At 55.5% G+C, this 21705-nt stretch overlaps 2 protein-coding genes across 5 annotated transcripts in view; both read right to left on the bottom strand.

Moving 5' to 3' along the window:
- Positions 1-7916: 7916 nt before the first annotated feature.
- Positions 7917-13835, bottom strand: WRAP53 (WD repeat containing antisense to TP53). Of its 4 annotated transcripts, none has more exons than XM_006112141.4 (11): positions 13711-13835; positions 12741-13058; positions 12364-12462; positions 11837-11945; positions 11299-11387; positions 10989-11079; positions 10740-10872; positions 9607-9815; positions 9115-9218; positions 8402-8545; positions 7917-8297 (listed from the first exon to the last, which is right to left on the bottom strand). In XM_006112141.4, exons 2-11 carry the CDS (start codon positions 12944-12946, stop codon positions 8105-8107), a joined length of 1377 nt encoding a protein of 458 aa, XP_006112203.1. In that variant the 5' UTR covers positions 12947-13058; positions 13711-13835; the 3' UTR covers positions 7917-8104. The 4 variants fall into 4 exon arrangements, with proteins under 4 accessions (XP_006112203.1, XP_006112205.1, XP_006112202.1 ...); XM_006112143.4 differs by having other exon boundaries at positions 13628-13771; XM_006112140.4 differs by lacking the exon at positions 13711-13835 and adding an exon at positions 13195-13527.
- A 208-nt stretch (positions 13836-14043) lies between these two features.
- The window catches only part of LOC102454093 (uncharacterized), a 32211-nt gene continuing 24549 nt past the window's right edge, over positions 14044-21705 (bottom strand). The window contains exons 9-14 of the mRNA XM_075908294.1: positions 18152-18520; positions 17151-17250; positions 16006-16053; positions 15633-15751; positions 15155-15296; positions 14044-14964 (exon numbers count right to left, since the gene is read on the bottom strand). Of these exons, the coding sequence (XP_075764409.1) occupies positions 14855-14964; positions 15155-15296; positions 15633-15751; positions 16006-16053; positions 17151-17250; positions 18152-18520 (888 nt within the window). The 3' untranslated portion in view covers positions 14044-14854. The remainder of the gene's footprint in view (positions 14965-15154; positions 15297-15632; positions 15752-16005; positions 16054-17150; positions 17251-18151; positions 18521-21705) is intronic.

Below are 21705 nucleotides of genomic sequence, written 5' to 3'. Positions count from 1 at the left end.
GAAGCGGTGAATGTGAAAAACTGGAAAAAAAGAGAGAAAGAAACACAGAGGGACACACACACACACAAACAGAGAGCCCGGGATCTGGAGTCTGGACATGAAGGAAGATGTGGAAACAGGATCAGGTATTAAATTCTAGCCAATGAACAGCAGCACACAAATAAAACAGCAGAGAAAGCCAAGCAAGGTTGCTACAAGACAGGAATATTTCGCAGCTCAGTTCTCCCTGCCTCTCCACCTTCCTGTCAGGAATAATCAGCTACACGGTCGCTTGACACAAAAAGAAAGACATCAGCCTCCTCTCCCCGATCTGCTTTGCACAGAAAGGAAAAAAGAGAGAAATTTCTCTAGGGTTATGTGGTGAATGCCCAGCACAGTTCTTTGTGTGGGTAGGAAAAGGCAGATTTAGTTTAGAAAGTCACTTTTAATCCAGGTGGGTAAAATGGTTTTGGAGAGGAAAGACGTGGATTTGAACATTGTTTTGGGTTGGGAAAGGACTTTAAAAAAATCTTTTTATTTCTGCACGCACATATACATCCCCAGGTGTGGTGGGTTTCTTCAGCTGGAAGGTTTTCTTGGGTCTTCTTAGAACCAGACAATCTGGCAGGGCTGAGAGTGTTTGGGGCCTGGGATGGAACTTCACAAAGCAAAATTTACCAGGTGGGATTTCTCGGTGAGATCAGGGGCAGAGAGGGGGGTCAATTTGAACTCCTCCCCTCCTCCCTCACATTCGATTGCCAAATCTGATTAGAGAGGGTTCCCAGTCTCTTTAAAAACCCTGCATTCATTCAAAGGCCATGACTGAACCTGGCCTCTTGTCTCCTCCCATGGGGGAGGCCAGAGGACTTTGCAGGGAGGATTCCTTCACTGAGAACCACTTGTGGAGGTTAGTTTAAAAATTACTCCAGGGTTCGCTGGTGTCAACTCACAGACACAGGGCCCAACAGGGCTGTGAATTCGCTTCAAGACAGAGTCGATTAGGGATAAATAGTTGCTTTTATTAATCTCACTACGTCACTACTATTACAGGCAGGGGCAGATGACCATTTTGCGGGGCCCAGGGCAGCACAATTTTGCGGGGCCCCCCTTTGCCACGGCTCATGCGCGGGGCTTCTTGAAGCATGGGGTCCGGGGCAGCCGCCCAGCTCACCCTGCCCTATATCCGCCCCTGATTACAGGCTTAATACTGGCAAATAGATTTGTAAAATAATACAAATCTCAGCATAGGCAAAGCAATGCATATAAGAGTAACAGGCACCTGGAAATGCTTACACCCTTCCAGGTCTGCGGGGAGTCTCATTCTGGTTACCTCACATCTGGCCGCAGTGGATGTGGCTCCAGCTAGGGGGATTCAGGACACCCTTGGAGGTCTAGGTCCCTGTTGAGACTCAATGGACACGGGACTCCCTACATAGTTATACTACGGGGCTGTCTACACTGGGCCACTTATTCCGGAAAAGCAGCCACTTTTCCAGAATAAGCTATGAGCTGTCTACACTGGCCGCTTGCTTTTCCGGAACAGCAATGACGATCTACTGTAAAATTGTCAGTGTTTTTCCCGTTCGGGCAAAAGTCCTTTTCCGGAAAAACTGTTCCAGAAAAGGGCCAGTGTAGAAAGCCCAGGAGTCTTTTCCGCAAAAAAGCCCCGATCGCGAAAATGACGATCGGAGCTTTTTTCCGGAAAAGCGCGTCTACATTGGCCACGGACGCTTTTCTGGAAAAAGTGCTTTTCTGGAAAAGCATCCTGCCAATGCAGACGCATTTTTTCCGTAAATACTTATAACGGAAAACTGTTCCGTTTTAAGCATTTCCAGAAAAGGGTGCCAGTGTAGACATAGCCCAGTTGTTTACCAGGTGTGCACGTACCTGGCTCAATGCCATTCTTATCACTCTTATGGGCTGAGACTGAGGTCAAACTTGTTTACCACTTATTAGTTTCCCAGCTCAAGGCATGGGTTAAAGCTGATAAATCCCAGCTGCGGTTTGGGCTCACAGCATCCTACACCATGATAAGCTGGGTACAGCAGGGATGGAAACTTCCATCCCAGGCCTGCTAAGCTGCAGGACCCACATATGACTTTCATGTGACAGCTGGTTTTAAGGGCAACGGAGTTTCCTATTAATTTGGGCCATGGCCTGTCCCAAGACAGTTGCATGGATGGAAAACCACTTTCCAGCAGAGATCTTTGAACACATCTCCAAGGCTTGCTGGAATTTCTTGACATACCGAGCTTCCAGGGTTTGGGTTTTCTGGGGAAAGTGAGGAGGGGCTTGTGAGGAGGCTGTGGGCAAAAGACGTGTTCCCCTGAGCCATCCAGGGCAGAAGGGGTCAAATGGGACAAACAGGAGGGAAGCTGGCATGACACACAAAAGTGTATTAGCACCCCTAGATGTAGGCAGGGAGGGGAAACTTGGGGGGACAGTATAATTTTAGTGCCAGGAGTGGTGCTATAGGGGATTCTGTAGGTGGAGCTGCAGGGAAGTTGAAAGCCAGTGACACCAAGCTCTCCAGCCCCAGCAGAAAATCAAGACCCTGGTGCCTGAGGAGGAGTCTGGGGAACAAGGGAGGTGCCCTTCAGAAAGGGAAAGAAACTATCACTGGAGGGTGGGTGGAGGGGAATGAGAATCTGGATCCCAGGTTTGGCACAGACACCCCTTCCACTAGACCCCACTCCCCTCCCACAGCCGAGGAGAAAACCCAAGAGTCCTCAGTCCCAGTCCCCCTGCTCTGATCCACTAGCCCCAATCCCCTCCCAGAGCTTGAGGAGAGAACTCAGGAGTCCTGACACCCCACAGGGTGACCATTGCAGTGTATCCCCAAGTTTCCAAGGGCCAAGAAGCCTCTGTTTTGCTTGCAAACCATTGCAACATATTGCTCTCATACACATCACATCCCTTCCTCTTCCCACCCCCCCACCCCCAGCTGCCCTCAACTGGTAGCTGCATGAAAATGCCTGATCCCCTTCCCCATCCCCCACACTTGACAGCACTATCCAGCACCCCCCACAGGCCAGGAGGGGGCTGGCAGGACTTTGTGTTGAATAGAAGCCCTGATATCCTGCTAAGCAGGGCTGGGCTGATACAGAATTTGGAAGGGAGATGGCAGCATGATGGGAGCTCTGCAGGGGGTGCTCTCCCCCAGCAAGCAGGGTGGTGCTCACAGGCAGGGGTTTAGTGGGGCGGGGTCTGTGTATCAGAGCCATGGGAAGGGGGGAGCTATAGCCCACAAAGAGGGGTCATGGGGGTGGAGTATTTGCCCAATGCAAACAAAGGCAGCTGGCTCCATCTGGTGGCCTGTCGGGTTGGTGCAGTCAGTCTGCACTGGCTGCCAGGGTCAGGGTAACTGGGAACGCCCTGCACTCCCCACAGCACCTCCTACTGCAAAAGGTTAGGATCTCCCTCTCCCCCCAGCCCCACACCCATAGGGGACAGCACTTCTGCCCCAATTGTGTCACCCTCTAGCCAGAGAAGCGGCTGCATCCGCCCTGCCTCTCCCAAAACCCACATTCATGCCCCCTGCCAGGGGAGCTGGGCAACTTGTCGCAGTTCAGATCCAGCCTGCGAAGGTGTGAGATTGAGGCAAGCAGAGACAGGCACCAGGAGGGAACTTGATGGAGCTGCTGAAAGTGAGAGGAAAAAGGGGGGTATTAAATCCTATTAGTGCTGAGTGGGTGGGGGAGAGATATGGGAGATCACAGACTGCTATGTGTCATAGCCCCTACACTAGTAAGTGATGAGGGAGATTCCTCAATGTATCCTCCCCCTGCCCCCCAACAATGCTGAGATCTGTCACCTGTCCCCCACAAACTTTCAAGGTTAATTTGTCTAACACAAAAATCATCCCCAACCCCATCCCAAACAACGGAACGGCTTGGTGGGGTGGAGAGAAGCCCTACAATAATAGATCTTTAGGTCTTTTGAGTACACTGCATGGTTTTGTCTTTGTTATTGTAGGGTCCTTTGAACTCCAGCCGTGGTCACTGTTATTGTAGGGCCTTTAAAACACAGACAGCCGAGGTCACTTTGTTATTGCAGGGTTTCTGGGGACACAGGCGGAGTGGAGGAGAGCAAACACAGAGATTCCAGGACACAGACAGACCTATATGTCTCTTTGACCAGCACATGCACACACGCATGCATGCTTACACACATACACACACATGTGCACTCACAAATACAACCAGCCGCTAGCTCTGTTTACACAGTTGCCAAGCGACACTGTGGCCAGCCAAGAAATCACATTATTGACAACGCAGACTGGACCGAGGAGGCTTTCTCCTTCCCCATGCACCCATAGTATCAGTCCAGATGGGCCCATCTAGTCCAGCATCCCACCCCCTCCCAGGATCAGAGCCAATGGCCTCTCTCGGCAGGTTCCCACCCTCTTGGCGCTGGCCCAGATCAGGCTGATGGGTCAGAAGAGGGGGGCAGGGATAAGACTAGGAGGGGGGCGCAGAGGATGGGGATACCAAAGGTGTTTCCCAGAAGACAGGGAAAATTTTAGCACATAAGTGCCCCTCCAGAGTTCATGGCAACTGACAGCCATATGTGCCCGACACCTCCACTCCAGCAGGGCAGTGAGGGCTGGTGGTTAGAGCAGGGAGGCTGAGAGCCAGGACTCCTGGGTTCTCTGCCCAGCTCTTGGAGCAGAATGGGAGTGGGTGTCACATGGTGGGGGGGCACGTGCTAGAGCCAGGACTTCTGGGGTCTCTCCCTAGCTCTGGGAGGGGAATGGAGGCTGGTGGTTAGAGCAGTGAGGGCTGGGAGCCAATCTTCCTGCTGTCTAGCCCAGCATTGAAAGTTGAGCCTTTGGTTGTGCAGGTTGTTCCTCTGTTTCCCCACTGGATAACCACCCATACCCAGCAGTTCTGCATCTGTGTGTTGCTTGGGGACCTAGGGACAAATGGCTGGAACTTGAGGCCCTCTTTACTTGTGGAGCTGTGGGGCCGGGGACGCATCCCCACATGGGACATTTCACTCCTTGCAGCCACAGGGTCTTAGATCGGCTGACAGTCAGTGAGGGCAGGAGCTCCAGCCAGGGCCCCAATCCCTCATGCTGGAGCCAGTAGCCTGAGGATGAGGGAAAAAAATTGGTGTGACCTCTATTCTGATCCAGAAGTCCTGGCTTGCCGGTCCCCCCGTCCAGGGCCGACTTATTCATTAGGCATAGTGCCTAGGGCCCACAATACTTTTAGGGGCCCATGAAAATGTTTTCATTTCTTTTAAAATCAGAAGGAAAAAAATGAACTTTTAGGGTCGAAGGAAATGTTTTAATTTTTTTCTCACATCAGAAAAAAATGAAACCTTTAGGGCCCATGAAAATCTATTAAATTTTGCCTAAAACAGAAAAAAAATAAAATGTTGAAGTATTTAAAGTTATATCAAAAATAATTTTTAATTTTTTTTTATGGAGGAAGGGGCCCACAAAGGCAAAAGTGCCTAGGGCCCACGAAAGTCATAATGCCCTCCCCCCCCCCCCCCCCGTTCTTACCACCAGCCCCCAGTCCCCTCCCAGAGCCAGGTAGAGAACCCAAAAATAAGGGCTGCACGGTCCCTTTAAAGGGGAATGTGACTCCTGGCCCTGTCTGGTTGCCCCTAATCCCATCTATGTGACATCAGAGGAGGTTGCTGTGGCAACCGGATGCTGCTGGAAATAGGAGACTCAGGTGGGGAGGGAAAGAAGGGGAAGGTGAGCTCTTAAAGGGACCCCTCCCCCAGCACTGAGCTGCTGCCATCTCTGGGGCAGGGCAGCTGATTATCTCCCCACGGCTAATGCATCAGAGCCCACTCCTGTCTCACAAGAAGGGAGAGATCCTGGGCATCTTGCCTCACATACCCCCATGACCTTTCGAGGGACACTTGTGCCAACTCCTGGCCCACTGGCACCTTCCCTCTGTCCCCCCCATTAGCGAGGAAGTGCTATTTACCCACCTCCAGCTGTGTTTGAACAGCCGCTGCCAAGACAAACCAGCCATGCTGCTCCAGACAGCAGCTCTGGGGTAGGTTTCACATGCCCAGTTGCGGGAGGGGGGGGGTCAGGTCCACTTTTCCCTGTTACTGGGACGACCAGTGGAGCCAGTTGCAGGGCTGGGAACCCAGCTCATTGCAGCTCTAGGGGAGCCTCAGGAGCGTGGGTAGATTTTGCCCTGTTTGGTCCTCCTTTTCAAACAGGCACTTAATTGCCTACAGCCCCGGCTTGCTTGGGTGGTTTGTTATTGTAGGGTCTCGGCCCCATAGCCTGAGACACTGTTGTCACAGGACAGGCTCCAGTGGGCTGGGCAATTCAGATGGGTGGAAGAGGTTGTTATAATGGGGCATTATTTATATCCAACGAGGTGGGCAGGTGCTAGCCTGCCCACTGCTAAAGGCCCCTCCCCCAGCCCTGTGGTAGTGACCATTGGACCCGGTTTTCAATTAATTACAGGGGACAAATAATGAAAAACAGGGCCCAGGGTGTAGGTCAGAGGTTTAAAACAAGGGAACCAGATGGGGACACCAAGCAGAGAACCCCGGACAGCGCCCACTGCTCCTCAAAACTGTCCAAGGAGCCAGCGGACGCTGCCCAGAGGAACTCTGCCCAGATTTGTGAGACTAGGGAGCAGTCACAGAGCACCCCCTCACCCAGCATCCTCCTCCTGGTATTGTGCATAGCGGCTTCTGCCAGGGCCAGGCTGACGAGGAGGTCTCGCGACTTAAGCGGGGCCATGGCCGGGGTGTGCATAAAGGAAAATGTGTGGGGGAAAGTGTAGCCAGAAGCTCAACAACAGAATCTGGAGAAGCCAGAAAGGGGATGCAACCTGGCACATTCAAGATAGGCATGCACCAGGTTCAGACGTACAGATGTTCAAGGCAGCCATCTGGGGGTCCTGGGATGGGGGGCCATGGAAGAGGGACCCAAGAAAAAGGGACGGAGGGCTTGTAGTGGGGAGGGGGCGCGGGGCCTACTCTCCCATAGGACTCGTTGTAGGAAACTGAGAGTAGGTTGCAACATCGTAGCCTTCACCTCCTGGTGCATACGCAGGGGGTTTGGAGGATGGAGAGCCCCATGTGCTGAGCACTCGAGGATCCACCCAGTCGTCATCCCCCCAATCATAGTCTAGGAAGTCTCTGACCCTGGTCGTTTCTGCCAGGACCAACCTCCAGTGCACTGAGGGAAACTCTGCCACCTGCATCCACATTATGATAGGGCAGGGGTGGGGAACCTAAGGTCTAGGTGTCAGATGCAACTCCTGGCTTGCCAGGATCAGGACCCTGAGGCTCGGGGTTTCCCCCAGCACTGGTGAGGGGTGGGGTTTTGTTTTTTTTTTTCGTTTCTCACTTGTGTGCAGCCCCCGACTGATTTTTTCTGTGGGTCAGTGGCCCTGACCCAAAAAAGGCCCTCACCCCTGTGATAGGGTCTTACACATGACAGTACAATCCTGTTTGTTACGGTAGGGCCTACCAGAAGGGAAGAAATCAAGGGACATAAACATAAGAACAGCTGGACTGGGTCAGATCAAAGGTCCATCTAGCCCAGTGTCAGGTGCCCCAGAGGGAATGAACAGAACAGGTAAGGCTAGGGACAGACACCAGTCCTACCCATCCTAATAGTCACTGATAAACCTATCCTCCCTCATACGAACATAAAAGGGGCAATGTAGCCCCCCAGAGGAAGGGCTAGTGGTTAGAGCACTCTGCCACAACCCACACCAGAGGGCACAAAGACAGCCCTATAGTGGGAAGGCCCCATGTCTCCTTCCCTGCCCCCCGAGCCGGCCAGATCAGAACCATTGCCCTGGCAGGAAATAGAGATAGCAGAGGAGGTAGCTGGGAAAGCAACCCTACAAATAGGATCCAGGGACAGATCCAGTCAAAACTGCCCATGCTGGCAGGTTGGGCCCCACTCTCCCCCGCAAACATAAGCCGGCACAAAGTAAGACAATAAAAAAGTTTTATGGCTCCCAACAACAAGTTGATACAAAACTGAGTGCACATGTACAGAACCTCTTCCTCAAGCAGCATCCACCCCAATTCTCCATAGCTCAGCAGCCCGCAAAACTCAAAACCAGCCCTCAGCTGCCCTTCCCTGACCTCCCACAAAGGCCGTGCCCCTGGGTCTGCAGCATCACACAGCAGGAGGGGCTGGATCGTGCCCCCCGCTCTCCCCGCACCACCATAGCTGCAAGCAGTTCTGGCCCCCAGCTGGGCGCTGCGGGTGCCCAGATCCTCCTCCTTCGTCCTCCTCGCTGCTGTCCCACGGCTCCAGGAACTCACGCTGGCCGGAGGCACTGGCCAACATGGGCAGGCTGGGGTGCAGGCTGGAACAGAGGGGAGACAGGGTCAAGAGGGCGCAGCAGCCCCTACACTCCCATCTCAGAGCCAGGGAGAGAACCCAGGCATCTGGGCTCCCCATCCATGGTACCTGATCCCATTTACGCAGTCCTGCAGGGCCTGGAACTGAAGTGCAGGTTCCAGTACTGGCTCCATGTCTCCAGTGGGGGGCTGAGCTGTGTCCCAAACAGAGACCAGACCCTCCGTGGTTCCACTCACCAGGAAGCGGCCACTCCTGTGGGGAGGAGGACACCCAATTGAGAGGCTGTAGCCGGGAGGATGGGGTGGAATTTATGACTCCGAAAGGCCCTTGGGCTTCACACCCCACTGCCAGCTGGGAGACAGGACACCAGGTTCCCTTCCAGGCCCCCAATGTCTATCTGAAGGGGCATTATTTGGGGCATTATAGTAGCAGCAAGCCACCCCATGCCAAGGGAGGAATGGACACATTGTGCCAGGCACTGCTCAGCCCCATGGCAAGTGACACTACCTGCCCCACAAAGGAAGGAGCATTATCCCTCCTCTACAGGTGGGGAAATTGAGGCACTGAGCCAAAAAGTGACTTGCCTTTGATTATACTGAATGTGTGTCAGAGCCGGGGATAGAGCCCAGGAGTCCTGGCTTCCAGCCCCCTCCCTGCCTCCCTCCAGCTCTAACCACTAGACTCCACCTCTCTCCCAAAGCCAGGGGGAGAACTCAGGAGTCCTGGCCTGCAGCCCGTGAGCAGAAATGTCGGGGCGGGAACAGGTGTTTCCCTGGCCCCACAAGCGGAGGGCATCTGCCAGGTGGGTGGGGGACACTCACGGCTCTAGGTCGAAGTAAAGGCGCTGGTTGGTGGCCACCATGCGCTGCATGGAGAACAGCACCCGGTCAGGTTGCCGCAGGTCCCAGCAGAGGATCTTGGGGTCCTGTGAGGGCAATGGGGTGGCCGTGAACCTGGCATAGTCCATTAGAGAACCCTGACACTCATCCCAAGCTCCACCCGCAACAGCCTCCCAGCCCTGCCAGGCTCTACTACTGGAGGCATTCCAGGGACCCAGACCTCACCCCCACTGATGCAAATTGGGCCCCAGAACAGCAGAATGCCAAGGCTCTGCCTCCGGCTGCTGATTCCCACCCCCAGCTCCTTTAGGCTCCACTCCCAGGCCCCCAAGCCTCTGCCCTAGAATCCACAGGCTCTGTCCCCAGCAGACTCCTGATTCACCCCCACCCCAAGTGTGACAAACTCTGCACTCAGCAATCCTGCCCAACCAAGGCTCCATCACTTCTCAGTCCTTGCCCTCCAGCCCTGCCTACCTTGCGCCCACCAGTGAAGAGGCAGGTGCCATCAGGTGAGAAGAGGGTGTGAGTAACACCACCCCGGTGGCCCTGCAGCATAGCCAGCAGCACACCCTCGGCCCGTGAGTACAGCCCCACCGTCCGGGAGTAGGAGGCGCAAGCATAGAGGGGTTGGGTTGGGCTGAAGGCGATGCAGGAGATGATACCACTTTGCCCCTGTTTCTTGGCTGTACGAGGGATAGAAGGGACAGAAAACTGAATAGTTTAAAACCAACAGGCACCCCTAGAACAGCTTTCCCACCTCTTCTGCTCAGCACCGAGCCATTGACTCTGGAACTTAGTGACGGTCAGTTTTTCCAAATGTCCATGCAGTGGTGGCCTTATGTCACCATGATGGGAGTAGAGCTGTGTCTGCGTCTGAGCCAGCACAGCCCCTTCATGTACCCTGATCACCTGAGCCATATGTTAATTCTGGACCCTAACAATGAGATGCCAGCTCCCTATTTCAACGTGGTGGGAACTGGGAATGACCTATTACGCCCCACTCCCTTCATTTACCCTGTCTGCCTGAACCTCAATAGTGTATTGCCTCTTGATCTCAATGACAGCAAAATGCCAGATCTCTATTTCACCACAGAAAGGAGGAAGTCATTCCTACATTCCCTTCAGCCTCTCCTGACCTGAAACCGCTGCTTCAAATCTTGGCAGCCCATTACGTGGGGAACTTACCGATAACAGGGATATGCCTAATGGCTATTGCACTGGAAGAAGGGGAGCTGCAGCAGTCAACACATATTCCACCCCCACAAATCCTCTTCCTAAAGTAAGTCTTGAGGTCTGTTAACTCTGAAGCCTACCAATGACATTTTGGAAGATTTATTTCACTGTGGCAGACAGCTCACGTAGAGCCTCCATTCATCCCCTCACACACACATCCAAGTTACTATGATTCAAAGTGATGACAACGTATTGGCACCTAACAACGATGACCAAGAACAATTCCCCATTTCTGTTCAAAAGCTGCAGCATCATCCCTCCCTTGATCTCTACAGGCCTCTCCTGCCCCGCCATTAACACTGAAGCCTAATGACATGTTACAAAGCCAGCACTGACGTGCCATCAGTAGGTGCGGTGCCAGGGGACACGCTCACCAAATGTTGGACGGCTCTCGCACATGCGCCCCGGGCGCTCCGTGTCGAACACCCGCACAGCCTTGTCAAACCCACAGAACAGCTGGGAGCCGTCGGGGGTGAAGCACAGAGAGTGAGCGGCTGTTAGCTCATCCTGGGGACAGATGCACAGAGAGAGGTGTCAGGACTCCTGAGTTCTACCTTGGCTCCGGGAGGGGTTGAGGCCTAGTAGTTAGAGCACAGGAAATGGGAACCAGGCTCTGTACCCACCAGGTGGTTGTAGCAGCGGAACGTGGCCCGCAGTTCCCCATGGAAAGCGTCCCACACATGGATGGGGTTGTCTCGGCTGCTGCTGGCAAAGCTGCAGGATCACAAGCGGGAAACATGAGTGTGCAGGACAGGGGGACAATGGTGGAGCCAGCGCTCCAGAGTGTGGACAGGCCACATGTCCCATTCCCCGCCCCCTTGGGCCAGACAGTCCCTGCCCAGGGCCTGATGAGAAAGGCTTGCACTCTCTCTCAGTGCAGTGGGGTAGACAGCCCGTCAGTAGGGGACGCCCTTTGCAGGCTGCAGCATTTACAAGCAGGTGGGGGGATCCGCAGAGCTCATCAGCGGGAACCAGCAATAGTCATAAACGGTGTCTCCCTCAGCCATTCGCAGCACAGGACTCTGGGAGGAGACAGACACACAGATATGGACAGTCAGGCAGCAAAAGGTGCATCACGGCATGGTGGGGCAAGAGAGAACAAACAGAGCCAGAACTCCTGGTTCTGGGGAGTGAGGACTAGTGGTTAGAGCAGGGGGCTGGGAGCCAGGACTCATGGGTTCTCTTCTTATCTCTGGGAGGGGAATTCAGGCTGGTGGGGGAGCAAGAGATTTTAATTCTTCAGACATGTAAGCCACGAGCAGACTACAATTTGGGGGAACACCCCAGCCCCTTTACCAGCTGACTAGCCCCATCCTGCCTGCCAGGACAGCTATGGCGGGGGGCCCTCCATTTAGAGGCTGTCCCCCACCCACACACCCATGGAACCAGCACAATCCCACCCCCACAGGGAGCAACTCTCCCTCGACAAGCTCCTCCTGCCCCACTCCCCAGCAGTGCCCCTCCCTCCTACCATCTCAGCCACGTCCCCCCACTCCGGGCCGTACAGCTCCACGGGCAGGTTGTAAATGCGCAGGGTGTGATCAGCGCTGTTGGTCAGGAGACAGGAGCCATCTGGGGCCCTGGAGAGAGGAAGGCAGAGCCAGGCCATCAGGGTGACCCCTCTGCCCTAGAGCTGGGGAGAAAACCCAGAAGTCCTGGATCCCAGCCCCCACTGCTCTAACCCACCAGCCTCTAGTCCCTGCCCAATGCTCGGCTAGAAATTCCCTGTGCCTCAGTTTCCCCACTCACTCTTCTGTACTGAGGGTATGAGCAGCACCCATCCCATTGTGGGAAGCCCTCAGCCCTGCCCAGCAACCAACACAAGGGGGTCCCAGTCCAGGGAGTTAGAGGAAACAATTTTGGGGCTCTGTGCTGCACTGAGAGTAGCCTATTTCCACGAGGGGGTGCTATGCCACCCACAGCCCTCCAGGGGCCTCCAATCCCAGGGCAGAGTCCCCAGATATCTACCCTTCCCCAGGCCCCAGCCCAGCCACCTACCACTTGCAGCCCTTCAGGAAGTTCTCTGGCACCTGGCTGTATTCGCCCCAAGCGCCTGTCAACAGCTTGGGGGGAGCCAAGAACTCATAGCCTGGAAGGCTGGGAGGGGGAAAAGAGAGGAAGACACTGGTACAAAGGAAGCCCAGGACACCTGCTCTAACTCAAGCAGCTCCCACTGCCCTCAGAGCCAGAACCCAGACGTCCTGGCTCCCAGCCCTTACCCCCAGTTTTAATGAGCTAGTCTCTGGTTCACACAGCAGCTCAAAACACCCCTCCCCAGCTCAGCCCCCACAATCAGAACCAGATGCTCCCCGTGCCGCTGAGATCCAAGATCAGCAGCTGTATGTGTGGGGCCCCACTTGTCACCAGGTCCTTACTAGCCCTCGTCTTCCCATGCCGCTTCTTGCCCTCCATCCTCCACCGCTTCATCCCCGTCCTCTGCCGGCCCCTCACTCTGCACCCGCTCTGGCGCAGATACTGGGGGGGAGCTGTTCTGCCTGGCCAGCTTGGCAGGCAACGCTTGGGACCCGGGGTCCCCTCCAGTGGGGTCATCCACAGTATCACCGGGCATGCCCGGCTCCATAGCACAGAGGGTTCAGCTGGCAGAGCGCTCAGGGATGTCCGTCTTCTGGCTCCAGCTGGAGCTGCCCAGGGTGCCTGGGGAGTCAGTCATTCCCAGAGCGCAGGACGGGCACCTGCAGAGCCAGGCGAGAAAGAGTTAATGGTGCAGAGCAACTGCCAGAGCCTGGGAAAGAACCCAGCTGTCCTGGCTCCCAACCCCCCTGCTCCAACCACCAGCCCCCACTCCCCTCCCAGAGTTGGGGAGCGAACCTTTGAGTCCTGGCTCCCAGCCCCGCCTCCAAGACCAGGTGTCTCCAAGTTCCCGGCTCTTACCCACGATGGGACGGGGGAGGGGAGAGGAATGGCTGGATGGAAGAACCCACTGTCTAGGGGAGCGCGGAATGCATGGAAGAAACTATTCTCGGGGGGGGGGTGGAATAGCCCACTCTCTCCGGTGGAGGGAAGGATAGGTGGAAGAGTACACTTTGTCCTGGGGTGAGGAGGATGGAAGAGTCCAGCTATTTCGTGGGACTAGGGGAAATGGGTTGGTGGAAGAGCCCAATCTTTCCCATACGGAGGCCCCGCGGGAAGGTCCACTTTTTCCCGGGGACGTCTGGAAGAGCCCACTCCCTTAGGGAGGGGGAGGGTGAAAGAGCCCATTCTTCCTCGGGCGGGAGGGAGGAGGATGGAACAGCCCACTCACTCCTGGGGCGGAGGGAGGTGGAATAGTCCACTCTTTGCGGGAGGGCGTGGAAGAACACACTATCTTCGGGGCTCCGCCGTTACCTCCCAGCAGCACCAGAAGCTCAAGGGCTGACGGCGGCCATAGTAGCAGGAGACCCCGCCCCCTCGCACACATCTCGCGAGAGGTGCCCGGAAACGCTACAGGATCCGAACCATTAGCTCCCACGCCCCCCACTGAAATCCCGCGAGATCTCAGCCCCTGAGCCGAGCCCCGTATGTGGCCCAATGGAGGTGGAGGGCGGCTGGGGTGTGTCTATCCGGACTGCGGGGCAGCTGGATCAGGGCGTGCGGGGGCTTGGCTGGGAGGGAGGGTGGTTGGCGCGGGGGACATAGGCCTGGGGGCCATGCAGCATCCCCTTTGGGGGGAGACATTGGTAACGTGCAATAATTGTTTTATTAGCAGGTAACAAGCCAACAGGAGAGAGCCCCCCAGTCCCAGCTCCAACCTGGGACTGTAACAGTGGGGGTGGGGGGATCTTCTAAGGTGCCACTGCAGCTCTCCGGATGCTTGAGTCCCTTTCTCCCAGGCCGGCTGAGTCCCTCCACAGCTGCCTGGATCCTTTCCCTCAGGATGCCTGAGTCCCTCAGCAGCTCCCCAGATGCCTGGGTCCCTTTCTTACAAACCAGCCCAGTTCCTCAGCTACTTCCCAGATGCCTGGCTTCCTTCCAGGCTGGTCAAGCCACCTGGGCTAGCACTGTTTGTGCTGTACCCATGTGGCTGCCAGGCATCTCTGTGGCCTTGGATTTTGTACAAAAGCCAGATGAGAACCCAGGAGTCCTGGCTCCAAGCCTCCCTCCTCCCCTGCCCCACTTCTAGTCCCCACTCCCTTCTCAGGTCCCAGAAGTTCTGGCCTCCAGCCCCACCGTTGCCAGGATTGTTCAAAGGCCTCCATGATGCAAACTCCATTTGCAACCTTCACAAAGTTTTTTTTTGCCTGGAGTTTCCTTAGTTGTATTGGTTTGTTTCAGGGCAGGTGTGCTTGTCAGCGGCCCCTGTTGGCCAGGGTGGAGTTCTGCTGCCCTCTGGTGATGAACCCCTTTCACACACTCCTGATGGGAGGTTTGGCTCCTGAATCTCTGGTGGCTGAATTCCTCTGCAGCTCCCTGGACACCAGTGTCTAAGTTCTGCCCATCCTGGCCAAATCCCTCTGCAGCTCTCTGGATGCCTGGGTCTCATGGGTGGGCCCTACAGGCGGAATAGGCCCAGGAAGGTCCCATGGGGGCTAAGGTCCAGGGATGCATTGGCTCGAGGGATGCGAAGGCTTAGTCGGTCTCCGCGCTGGAGTTGGAAAACACCTGGGGGGACATTATGGGATGTGTGTGGAGAGCCCACCTCCCAACCTGCTCAGGGACAGATCTCCCCATTCCCTGTAAATCACTCCCCCAGTGGCTGCTTCTCCCTTTTTCCCACTTGCCCCCCCCCAGTGGTCCTTGCCCTGCACCCCCAATAGCTGGAGCCTGCCTCCCAATGCCAGGATTCCCTCACCTGCGCTGTAACAACTGTTGTAGGCTTGCTCCAGCTCACGGGGCATGCTCTGCACACAGCGCAGCAGGATCTGCCCCGGGCCTCCGAGTGGTGCCCGCCACAGCACCTGCCCCATGGTGAATGTAGGGTCATGGAACAGCACCTGGGGGGCAGGGGAGAGGATTGGATTGGCTGTCACTGGGGAATGGGGCAGGGGACTTGTCACCTCAGGGGGGTGCCAGTTCCCATCTGACACCAGGGCAGGAAATGGCTGGCTCAGGGGAGCAGGCAATGGGGCATGGGGCCTGTCCCCTCTAGGTGATGCTGGCGCCCATCCAGCCCCAAGGCAAGGATTGGCTGGCCCACGGGGTGGGCAATGGAGTACAGGGCCTATTCCCTCTAGGTGGTGCTGGCTCCCATCCAGTCCCAAGGTAGGGATTGCTGGCTCAGGGGTGGGCAATGGAGTTTGGGGCTGTCCCCCATAGCAGGGGGCTTTTACCTGGCTGTAGATGAGGTACAAACCCGTCTTCTTCACAGTGATGTCTGGGCCACTGATTTCCAGTGCCTGGCCCTGCTGCAGGAAAGGCTGCCACCAGATCTCAGTCATGTCCCCTTCGTCTGCAAAGCAGATGGGAGGCTGTTAGTGCCCCTTTGCTCCCAGCTCCTCCTGATCTACCCTGTTGGAGCCAGCTCCCCTCCTGGGACAGGAGAAAACCTAGGAGTGCTGGCTCCCAGCTCCCTCCTGCTCTAACCCACCAGCCCCTACACCTCTCCCAGAGCCAGGGAGAGAACCCAGGAGTCTTGATTTTCAGTGTGGGTCACCCATAGAAGGAGGGTACTGTGGTAGGGTGTTGAGGGGGTTGATGACTCACCATTGGTGGAGCAGTGGCTGGGGGCCAGATGCAGAACCGATCGTTTCCCTGGGGATAAGTTGGAGAGAGAGAGACTGTGACTTGCCAATTTCCCTCCCCATAACCTGCCCTTCCTCTCTGTTTGCTCTCCTTTACCCTAGGCTGCCAAAGCTTGGATCTGCCACTGGGAACTTAAACAGCCCTACCAGGTGGCACTTGATCCCACTGCTCACACCAAGCAGTGTGAGCCAAAGGGCTTTAAGTCTGGTGTCCCCAGAACTGCCAGGTTACAGCCCAACCTCAATGCTAGGTACTATCCCCAGAGCATCTCAGGCGGCACCACGCAAGGTCCATAGTTTCACAGAGATAATCAGTGAGGGATCCCATCTCTGCCACCATCTCAGCTTGGGGTTCCACTGTGGGAGCAGGGAGTAACAGCTCTTACCAGAAATTGACCTGAGGTCAAGAATTGGAAGCAGAATCCAAGCCTGATACCTCTGCCATCAGGGATGACTCCAGATTAAGAGAGGTGAGATCATCATGTGGTGCTTCCCTCCCTGAGTTTGTTACTTTCCATTCTCTCGTCCTCCCCCCCCCCCCCCCGCAGTCAGTCCCTGCCCTAGGGGCTGGATGGGAGATGGTGGTCCTTAGAGAGGAGAGGCTCTATCTGTGTCCCATCTTCTGCACACAGGGGCTGTGTCTACATTGGCATCCCTTTCTGGAAAAGGGATGCTAATGAGACACTTCGGAATTGCAAATCCGCGGGGGATTTAAATATCCCCCGCGGTATTTGCATTTACACGGCTGCCGCTTTTTTCCGGCTCGGGGTTTTTGCCGGAGGATCCCTTATTCCTACTTGAAAGTAGGAATAAGGGATCTTCCGGAAAAGGGCTTATTTTCCGGAGAATTGCGTCTATACTGGCGCTTTTCTCCGGCAAAAACCCCGAGCCAGAAAAAAGCGGCAGCCATGTATATGCAAATGCTGCGAGGGATATTTAAATCCCCCGCGGATTTGCAATTCCAAAGTGTCTCATTAGCATCCCTTTTCCGGAAAGGGATGCCAATGTAGACACAGCCAGGGAGAAGAGGACACACACACATAGATTGACAGCTGCAGCCCCTTGTCCCTTCCTCCCTCTTGCCTCCCGCCAGCCCCAGACACTGACTATGTGGCTGTCGCTGGTCCTGGTCCCTTGAGTTCTCGGAGAACCTCTTCCCTCTTTGCCGCAACAGGGTCCCCAGGAGCAGGCCTGGCTCCCCGGACTCCTGAAAGAACGACGGACAGGAGAGGGTTAACCCCGGAACAGAGCTATTGCTCTAACTCCTACACGCCACTCCCTTCCCAGAGCTGTGGAGAGAACCCACAGGAGTCCTGGCACCCTGCCCTCCTGCTCTAACCCACCAGCCCCCACTCCCTTCCCCGACCCGAGCAGAGCACCCGGGAGTCCTGGCTCCCAGCCCTCCTGCTCCAGCTGTCCCCACGCCCCTCCCGGATGTGGGTGTAGCTGGGCAATGCTCGTTGGAAGTGGAACTAAGGAAGCGAGGCCGCTGTTCAGCTCTGTAAAGATTACCCAGACCTGCAGGGCAGTTACACAATGTGCAGGGGCCCGGGGAGGGGGTCGGGGGGCGGCCTGGGCCTGGGTTCCCTCCCCGGCTCTGGGAGGCGGTGGGGGCCGGTTGATCTTAGCAGAGGGTGGGCGGGGAGCCAGGGCGCCTGAGTTCTCTCAGCAGATCGTGGACAGGAGTGGGGGCTGGGAGCCTTCCCCTCCCCCTCGCGGGGTTTCCCAGAGCTGTGGGTCGTTTCCTCCTCCTCCGCCCGCGCTAACGATCGGTCCGGGCTTTGCGTTTGCGGCTTCGCATGTCCCCCAGCCCCGCGCCCACCCCAATGGGGGGGACCCTCAGTTTTTTAACCCTTCTGGGGTCTTCCCTCGTGGAGAATAAGGGGAGAGCGAAAGCAAAGCAGCGCCTCGGATTTTCCCTGGTAAGATGCCCCCTCCTAGGGCCGGGGAGAGAACCCAGTCCTGGCACCCAACCCCCCCTCTAACCAGCAGCCCCCACTCCTCTCCCAGAGCCGGGGAGAGAATCCAGGAGTCCTCCCCCCCCCATGTAACCACTTGACTCCCTTGCTCTCATAGGGCCCCCTGTGAATCGGGGGGGGGGTCCTCACCTGAGTCACTTCTGGGGATTGGGTCTCTCCTCTCCTGGCAGCCGCCAGCTCCCCCCGCAGCCGGGCCAGCTCCCCCCGCAGGGCCCCAAGGCTGGCCTGCTGCACTGTGAGGGCCATGAGACAGGCTAGCACCCCCAGGGCTGCACCTCCTCCCAGCCACAGCGCCCCCAGAACCTGCCACCCTGAGGCTCCAGCCATGGGGGGTGAGAGTTGCCTCCCCGGTGTAGCCCCCCACCTGATCTTCCTAAGCGCACTCCCAGAGTACCCTGCAGTAGCTGCTCCCCAAAATCCCTCTGCAGCTACCCCCAAATTTCCTTGCCAGAGCTCCCACCCGTTTTCTAATGGCTTTCCCCTGAATCCCTTTACATTCTACCCTGGTGCCCCCAAAAATTCCACATCCAGAGCCCCCCCCACCTCTGTCCTAGCTGCAGCCCCAAGTTTTCAAGTTCCTGTCCAGACACTCTCAAAACCTCCCTTCCACAGCTGCCACCCCTCCCTAGTTACTCCCTTTTCTCCCTCTCCAGACACCCCCTTCAAATCCCACTCCTAGCGCCCACCTTCCCCAACTTCCTGCCCAGGTTCCTCCAAAAACCTTCCCGACTCTTCTCAAAGCCACCCAGCCAGCTCTCCTACGCCCCAAACCTGCCCCCCACCATCAAGGTCTGGGTTGGCAGAGGAGTGTGGCTGGCATCTGGGGGTGCTGCCGTTGTCCCACGCCGGTGGGGCCCTGTGAGTTCAGGGATGGCTGGTGAGCCCCTGGCTGTGTCTGGCTGGTGGCGGGTGCTGGCGTTCTGCTCTTGCGTAAGGGGATATGGGGAAGAGGGCGTGGGGCAGGAAACAGGCTGATGCCCAGGACTTCCAGCTGTATCCGTCTGCCAGCCAGGCGCTGCTAGACCCCAGTGAGGGGGAGATTGTCAAACTGATTGTCAAACGGATCTCTGTGGGTTTACTCCAAGCTCACACCCTGCATTTTTACATGCACCCCCAAGAATCCCACCAAAATCTTAATCCCTGTTTGAGTTGCCCTCAAACTCTACACTCCCAAATCTTTCCCTTCCCCTTGGCCCCTCTCAGTCCCCCCAAATCTCTCTCCAAACTTCTCCCTCTCTAGGGGTAACCCGAAGGCTCTGCCCTCCTTCTGAATTCACCCCACATTTTCAGGGAACCCCCAAACTCCTCCCCAACTATCTGGCCCCACCCTTCTTGCCATTGACCCCCAAGATCAAAGTCACCCCTTGATTTCCATACCCCTCCCCCCCCCGTCCAAGTTCTTGCCTTTATTTGTATATGTATAGGAAGGATGAATGCACTTGGCTGACTGGGTTTTGGCAACAGCTGGGAAATGGTCTCCTCCCTCCCAGGAATGGAATAGAGCCCAGGAGTCCTGGCTCTCAGCCCCTCTGCTCTAACCCACCAGCCCCCACTCACCTCCCAGAATCAGGGAGAGAACTGGCTCCCAGCCCCCGCTGCTATTCCTGCACTGGTGCTCCCTCTACCCCACATCTGCCAGTGCTCCTCAAAACACTCATGCAGCTTGTTACACGGGGGCCCCTCACCTGGCATTGAAAGGCAGCCACTTCTGGGGTGGGGCAGCTGTTGAGAAAGCCTGAACAGTTTTTCTCAGGAACTGAACTCTGTGACAATCGGTTTGTTCTAGTGAGAACACAAGATAAACACCTGCTTCCTGACCCAGCCACCCACGCGGCTACTGCTCTGGCAGACTGATCAATCACATCCTGATGGCCTTCACTCCACAGGTTAGAAGCGAGGAGCCCTGGTGGGGCTAGGGCAGCAGAAGGGTGATTGACCAAGGCAGGATGGGGAGCTGAGGCCTGGCAGAGCAAGGCAGGTCACAAGGGGGTGTATGTCATGGGGTGAATTGATGGTAGAGGATGTGCGGGGAGGGCTGGCCAGCTTCATGCCGTGTAATCCGCTGAATGAACCATGTTTGTCAGCATACCTGCCCGGTGCCACCCACTACTAGCCAAATGTAACTCTGCCTCAGTGTTCCCCCCTTTTGGCCTCTGGTCTAGTAAGTCCTGCACGAAGGCTTTCAAAAGAAAAGCCACACCTACAATATGTTCCTCCACATTTCTGTGGGGTCTGCTGCCTCCTCCCTCAGCTTCCTGTTCTCCCAGCACCTGTCATCTAGAATTCTGCCTCCCTCTGGGCAGCGCTTGCCAGCAGCTATCTGTCTTTGTAAGCTGCCCTGTTGGGTAGCTGGCCATGAATCCAGGTGACTTGGATTCCACTCTCCTTGTACTAGGTTGTCACCTTGGGACAAACTGATTCATGGCTGGTTTCAATTCATTGCTTGACAGATGGCCTCCCACTGCGTAGACCAGGGGTCAGCAACCTCTCAGAGGTGGAGTGCTGAGATTTGACTTATTCACCTCTACGTATGGGTCCGAGTGCCGGTGATACTTTTTAAAGTCAATGATAGTCCTACTTACAGCAGCTTCATTAATAAAGATGAAGATCTTACCTTTGAGTGCAGGGGTCAGCAGTCTTTCGGAAGTGGCGTACCAATATTTAACTTACTGACTGATCTGTGTGCCAGGGGGAGGAGGGGAGGCAAGGACAGGCTGGATATGGTGACCATATTTTCTGAACCAGTTGCAGCTAGGGAGAACGGTTTAATTTAAATTATGAAACAGATTAAGTGTTTTAACTTCCTCATGTTGGTTTATCAAACTTCATTTTAAATAAAATAAAACATTATGTCCAACACAAAAGGTTTCCATGTTTTCTTTATTTATGGCAGGAGTGGGGAATCTTTTTTGGGTGGGGGGGTCACTAACCCACAAAAAGAACCAGTTGGAGACCACATCAGTGAGAAGCAAAGAAAAAAACCTTCTTCAAAAACCCCCAACCCTCATTGATGCGTGTAGCCAGACAGACTGCCCTCCCCATCTCATCCATCTTATTTGCCTCTCTGAAGCATACAGGGCAGAGAAGGAGCAGTAAAATCAGCATAGTCTATGCTGGCTCATCTGATCCTGAGAAGCTGAAAAAAAACCCAGCTATGTGGAGAGAGAGCGATTAAGTCAATAAGCTGGCCTTGAGGCTGCGAGAACTGCCCCGGCTGGCACCCATGTTGATTCGAACACACACACAGTCCCTGGGAGAGGAATTTCCCACTGAGAAAAGAATCCCCAGTAATTCCAATTTAGTTATCGCTCTTACAAGTGTAAATTAAGTTCACAACTCCCTTGTAAGAAGTGGTCTCACAAAAGACAGACCAGCCCCATTTGGCATGACAGATAAAGAGAAATACGTGACCCCATGAGTATAAAAGATGGGTCCAGCACACACTCACTTGGAGTGTCATTCTACCCTCTACCTGCTGGTCGGGTTAGGTGTTTGACCTCCCGAGGTTCTATGGGGACGCCCACCTCGTATTTTCGTCTTTCCTAGGAATTGAGGGACTGGCCCTGGCCTGACATGCTGGAGTCGAGAGGCACAGAAGGGGGTAAAAATTGTACCTGGATGTGGTCCTCTGTCTTAAGTGTACACATAGAAAGAGTAAGCTGTTACTTGGTACCATTATTTCT

This window comes from Pelodiscus sinensis, chromosome 24 (assembly GCF_049634645.1).
Source record: "Pelodiscus sinensis isolate JC-2024 chromosome 24, ASM4963464v1, whole genome shotgun sequence".
Lineage (NCBI taxonomy): Eukaryota > Metazoa > Chordata > Testudines > Trionychidae > Pelodiscus > Pelodiscus sinensis.
This window is presented reverse-complemented; position numbering and strand designations above follow the sequence as displayed.